General features: G+C 37.9%; 1 protein-coding gene across 1 annotated transcript; it reads left to right on the top strand.

Annotated features, from left to right (window-relative positions):
* The first annotated feature begins 2,096 nt into the window (after positions 1 to 2,096).
* Positions 2,097 to 5,810, top strand: LOC110373620 (serine protease 3). The gene is made up of 8 exons (XM_021330937.3): positions 2,097 to 2,248; positions 2,484 to 2,541; positions 2,753 to 2,927; positions 3,377 to 3,546; positions 3,810 to 3,911; positions 4,679 to 4,821; positions 5,178 to 5,292; positions 5,387 to 5,810. Exons 1-8 carry the CDS (start codon positions 2,201 to 2,203, stop codon positions 5,761 to 5,763), a joined length of 1,188 nt encoding a protein of 395 aa, XP_021186612.3. The 5' UTR covers positions 2,097 to 2,200; the 3' UTR covers positions 5,764 to 5,810.
* Positions 5,811 to 6,027: the final 217 nt, after the last annotated feature.

The following is a 6,027-nucleotide window of genomic DNA, read 5'->3' as shown; positions in this document are numbered from 1 at the left end:
ACTTATATTCCTCATCCTGTGTAACTTCAATACTTATGTTGAACTGTAGCTTTACTTATGGCCTCCAAAGTCGATTGTCAGCAACGGCGGCTGTTCTCAAGTAAGGAGATCAGTCAGCTGCGTAGGACATATTATGGTGCAAAAGCATTTGCGCAGACACAGGTCTACACTAATAAATGTAACGTTGATGACTTCATTTGTTAGCCAATTTATGTAATAAACAATCTTTCAGTATTACATAGCCGATTTGTTTATCAAGGAAGGCTTAGTATAAAAACAAACAAACATCCGTGCATCGGACGAGTAAAGCAACCGCAACCACATCAACTCAAACTATCCTATTTGAAACACCCTTCAACGTGCCATAAGTCACGTAGACCTTCCACAGAATAGTTATACTATGTCGTATACTAATGAATCACTACTATAGGTCACTGGGAAGTTCGTCATTTGTTTTGTCACCGATGTTGTATTATGTAAATAATATGATGACGTTCGAAGGTGCGATTGTGATGCAGTGGTTACGATGTTAGTTCGTCACAATTGCTTGTACGAGGGGAAATATACACTGCAAAAATTAATCATTTTGACTACACGATGTTCTTTCCTAGATAGTTTTTCTGGTAGTTAGCTACGTCACGACCTACGTAGCTACATAGGGAATACCCATTAGAATCAATGCTTCGACTATCCGATCGATATTGATCTTATCGACACTAATTTTAATTCGTGGAACGAATTGTTTTTGTATTGGCTTCTGGTGGCGTTTAAAGCCCAGACTCCAACAAATATGAGCGGAGTTTTAAAGAACCTATAGAATTTCGTTATTCAACAGCATATAAAAATAGCAGCATGTAACAATAAGTATATACCGGAGACCTACCTATATGTTCGAAGACGGTAGGTACATCGAATTTTAATGAATGTTGTTTATTCGATTTTCCTTGATCGATGTAGTTGGAGTCGAGGAAATATATGAATATCTACCTAACAATAGTTTTTTCCTATTTTTTATTAGGCACATGTAGACATTGTACACTTCACTTATATACTTCCCTTTGGTACCTAAGTAAAGTTCTTCTATGTATTTTTTGAAGATAGTTACCTACTACCTGATCCTCAAGTTTTAGGTGCTGGATCTATCCTGTATTCGTAACTATCTCAAACACCCACATTATTCTCCTCTCAAGCAGCATTGACCTATGACCAACAGGATTGCAAGATCAAATTGTAGTATTTTTCAACATTCATTAAAAACATAGTTTACAAACACGTGAGCATTAGTCAATTAGGCACAAATCACTTAAAATCAGATTTGAGATTCCAATCTGGCGCTATAAAACTATTGAATCACTTACATTGCATAGATTATATCTTTCTTATTAAATGACGTATCAAGCATTAGTTTTTCCCCGCCTACAAACTCTAGCAATAGCCGCTGAATTATCGCTTATAAGTATGATAAAGAAAAATAATGAAAATTAAATGCTTCGATATAATAACAAACAGGATATCTAAAGTGTGAGAAGCACGGAAATATTGGAGATCAATATGCGATTATTGGTAGCGTTTGATATCGTTGTGGTGACGAAAATTTTTTGGGAATATTCCTAAGGCAGCAGGATTTTTTTGTTTCCCTCATTTCTTCTTCACTTGTACTACTGATATCTATAAATAACGGGACGCCTATAAATACACTACGCTAGTCGCAAGGCAAAAAAAGTTGTATTGTAAATATAGATACCTAGCCCTAAGTTAGCTCCTTGAGGAACTCCTGAGTTGAAGCCAGCAGTGTTCAAATACTTTTACATATTTGGTCGGCATGAATATCTCACAGTCTCAGTGAGTCAGAATGGAGTGGAATCCCAAATCAATGGCTACGTCGACTCCTCAATTGACAGTATCCCGACCCGGGAATAAAAATCACTGAATCAATGAATGAAACCAAACAGTTAATAAATTCCCATTTTTCCAAGGAATTTCTGGTGACTTCATAACAGAACTAAAATCATCAGATAACGATGACTATCAATGATTGAACTTGTCGGCAGATATTGACTTTAATAAACCCTAATTAATTAATCCGTATTATCTTATCGATTCTATTGATATTGATCTAGTAATTGGCGTGATTTAAGCTTGGATTGTTCGGAAGTTAATATGGTAGCCGGGTTTTCGGCAATCATCAGTGGTATCTAAGATGTTATTGCAATCGGGCTTGTTCGTTCTACTGGTAGCTGTTTTACAGGTAAACTGAATTACGGAGTTATTTTTATTTGCAATGAAGCTTTTAAAGTGCCTTTCGAGACTATTGTTTTAACTTTATATGTACGCAATATGTTGCAAGTGTTACGTAATATGTTAATTAAGTCATTCAATAATTAGTGGCAGTTCACCTAACTCATCTGAATTACGAATTAATAGTCGGCCTAAGGGTTGAATTATAAATAACAGTTATGTAACCAGAGCTTTCACAATTTCAGGTATCAGCTCGTTCCAAAAATATAGAACCAGTCTTAATTGACAATGTAATCAGGGAAGGTGAGTCAAAGCTGTATTATCTTCATAATTTAATGAACGTAAATCTCCTTTGAACGAGTTGCGAGTAGGAGACACAGTAACGCTCCATTTTCTATAAAGACACAAATTCCAGTAACTTCTATACAAATGAGAAAAATACTTTTTCATGTTTGTATCTTCCTATCCTAAGACCCTTCTGACACAGCTTCATCTATCCTCCCTTATTCTACAGAATACGATGCAGCACCATCATCGTCGCGTATCGTGTCTGGTTGGGAAGCCAGGCCTGGTCAGCATCCTCACCATGCTGCCCTGCGACTGGTTAGTGAGGTCGGGGGAGTGAGCGGCTGCGGAGGTTCCATTGTTTCCAAGGAATGGGTCATCACTGCTGCTCATTGTACCGCTGGGTGAGTTACAGATAATCTAACCAGCTATTTTGTTTCAATCGCTAGAAATAATGTTAGCTACAGTTATTGTAGAAAATCTTCTAATACGACACGATTACTTTATCTTTTAGTTTAAACGTCCTGTTTTCAAAAGCAGGAGAAGACATGTTGAATGGCATAAAACAAGACTAAATGAAAGTCAAAGTTTGCAAGAAGTTCTATGGGAAAGAACATTATTAGCCTAAGCATAACCATAAGCCAGACAAATTCCAGAGCATGACTTGCAGATTAACTAACTTAAGTTTTCACATAGTTAAAACACATAGGAGGGTGGGCGTTTTGGGGGCTGTCTTTTGTACCTACATACTTTTGACGTTGAAAAAGTGCTGTTATGCAGCAGTATTTTGAATAATTATTTTTTCATTTATTGGTACCTCAATCTCCCTTCATGTTCTCCCTTTTGTCTACAGCCGTATAACCGTTGTCGTCCGCGGTGGCGTGGTGTCCCTCACCGACCCGGAGTACATCTTCGAGACCACAGAGTTCTACAACCATCCCCAGTACAATGACCTGCTACCGCTCGTTGTGCAGCCACATGACATCTCCCTTGTTAAAGTGCAGAGGCCTTTCGTTTACAGCAGTGAGTACCTCATTATTATCATCATCCACCTGCCCTTATCCCAATTTTATGTGGCGTCGGCGCAGCATAGTCAACATAGTTGGGAAAATGATTACCTACTTGCTGAATTGCTCTCATTATTGAAATTTTGCCGTTGTCATAATCTTGTCTCGGAATCAATGATGCTTCCTACTTTTACTTTTTATTTAGCTACGTTTACGTTACGTTACGTTTTTAGTTGATTTATTTCTCTTCCATCTCTATATTATGTCTTCTTCCTCCAGGGTTGCTGAGTCCGATCCGCGTGCAGTCGAGAGCTGATGCTTACCGAAACTACGATGGAGAGCAGGTCTACGCCAGTGGACACGGCAGGACATGGACTTTGGGTCAGTACCTACCTACTTACCTTTTGTTTTAATTCATTTCTGTGAAATGGAAATCCTGTGGAGAGTTCTGGGGTTTTTCACCAGAGAGACTCTTAAAGTATTCTATCAAAAACCGGTCTGCTTCAGTGGTCTGGGAGCTGTTTTTCGTTTATTTTTGGGTACGCTATTTTAAAGCAAGTAAATGAAAAAGGTACACAATCAACACATAGATTGTAATCTACACACCGAGTGTTTCTTAATCATAATTTCAGTAGGAAATGCTTATCAAGATTGCTTTTCAATTAAGCAATCTGATAATAATACCCAGAAAAGTGTCAAAAACAATTTGGTAGACAAGTAATTAAACGAGACAGATTGTATGAGGAAATGGTGAATTCAGGGTCTCATCAAATGTGAGGTTTGTAGGCGACAACTCTATGTTTCGATGGGCGCAGTAGCTAGTTATAATCAGCGCTGCATGTCGCAGGTTTGATTCCCGACGACGAGACAGGTAAAATTATTGCCTGTCTAGTGCTTTGTGAAAATGTAATCTGTGCATAAACAAAAACACAGCCACATTACAGAAGAATTACTTAGTAGGACTCATTACCTGTAAAAAAGCAGTTTTTTCATTCTTTTAAATATCTATTATTTTATGCCTTATCCATCGATGATTTATTCAATAGGAGAGTCCTAAAGTAAACTGAACCCGTTTTACCCGAGCAGACAAGTAAGCCTGAAGCCTGATATCAAAAGAAATTACCAATTTGTTAACATTTTGTCCCTAGGACCCGTAACTGAGGTGTTGAACTGGGTGTACCTGAACGCCGTCTCCAATCCTGCCTGTGGCGCCATCTTTGGAAACGCTCTCATCATCGACACCACCATCTGCGCACGATTCTTCAACGTTACCTCACAGTCTACTTGCCAGGTAAGAGAGATCAAAACTTCGCCTATGCTTATACATAACATACGTAGCCTACTTATACATGGTCTTAGAAAATAAATCTTGAAATTACTAACCGATCAGTTACGGCTGCTAAATATTTAAAGCTTTTGCCACTCTCAAGGTTAATCTTTCTGTGTAAGAAAGATATTTCTCTTTAAATATTTCATTTCATTAGGTTTACCTATGTTCTCAAAAATTCTTCATTCCAAAAATATTGAAACATGAAAGAACTACTGCCATTGGTTACCAAGGCCAATCGTTCGAAATTATTTTTTTACATAGAGATTAAGATATATCTAAGAGTTATTAATGTAATTAAACTATTTCTTTTTCCCCAGGGTGACAGCGGTGGTCCATTGGTCCACGTTGGCTCCGACGGAGTACCTACCCTCATCGGTGTCACATCCTTCGTCGCTGGTGGCGACTTCGGCTGCCACTCTGGACTCCCTGCTGGTAAATACTATTCTTATTACCTTAAATAAGTTCTAAAGTCAATTCTTAAACGTATTGCATGTTACTTACCTACCAATTTTTTTATTCCTACTAGGTTTCATTCGTCCCGGACCTTACCACTCCTGGTTCCAAGACGTGACCGGCATTGACTTCGAGAATTTGCAAGAAGACGATGATGACGATGATGATAATAATGTGACCACACCAGCGCCAGAATCTGAGGAAGAAGAAGACCCTGATACCCCAGCGCCACCTGCTGACTCAGAAGAAGAAGATGATGAAGATGAATCTACTCCCAAACCCGACGAGTCTGAGGAAGACAGCTCCGACAGCTCGGAGTCTGACGAAGATGGAGAAATGTCAGAACTACTGAAACGCCTTGAAGTGAAAGTCAAAGTCAAGGTCAGGTTCAACAAATACAAGGTCAAGAAGGAACTGGAAAAGGAAAAAGAGATTAAGAAACGCCATTGATTTAAAAATAATTATTTAAATTAAACCATTAAATAGTTCACTGTTTATTTATCATTTTTGTTTGCCTGATATTTTAAGCGAACATATTGTAAGTGTTACCACATTCAATGTTGTTTTGCGTTCCCTCCTTGTGTTCACTAGAAAACTATGGTAGTAATTTTTATAAAATAGGGTAATATCTCTTGCCGATCAAATTCTAGTGGTAATAAATTCAAAATAAATCAATTTTAATTCAACTCTTGTTTTATTTCTACTTGAATGAAT

This window comes from Helicoverpa armigera, chromosome 22 (assembly GCF_030705265.1).
Source record: "Helicoverpa armigera isolate CAAS_96S chromosome 22, ASM3070526v1, whole genome shotgun sequence".
Taxonomy (NCBI): Eukaryota; Metazoa; Arthropoda; class Insecta; order Lepidoptera; family Noctuidae; genus Helicoverpa; species Helicoverpa armigera.
Note: the sequence above shows the minus strand (reverse complement) of the source record. Positions and strands in the feature narration are given on the sequence as shown.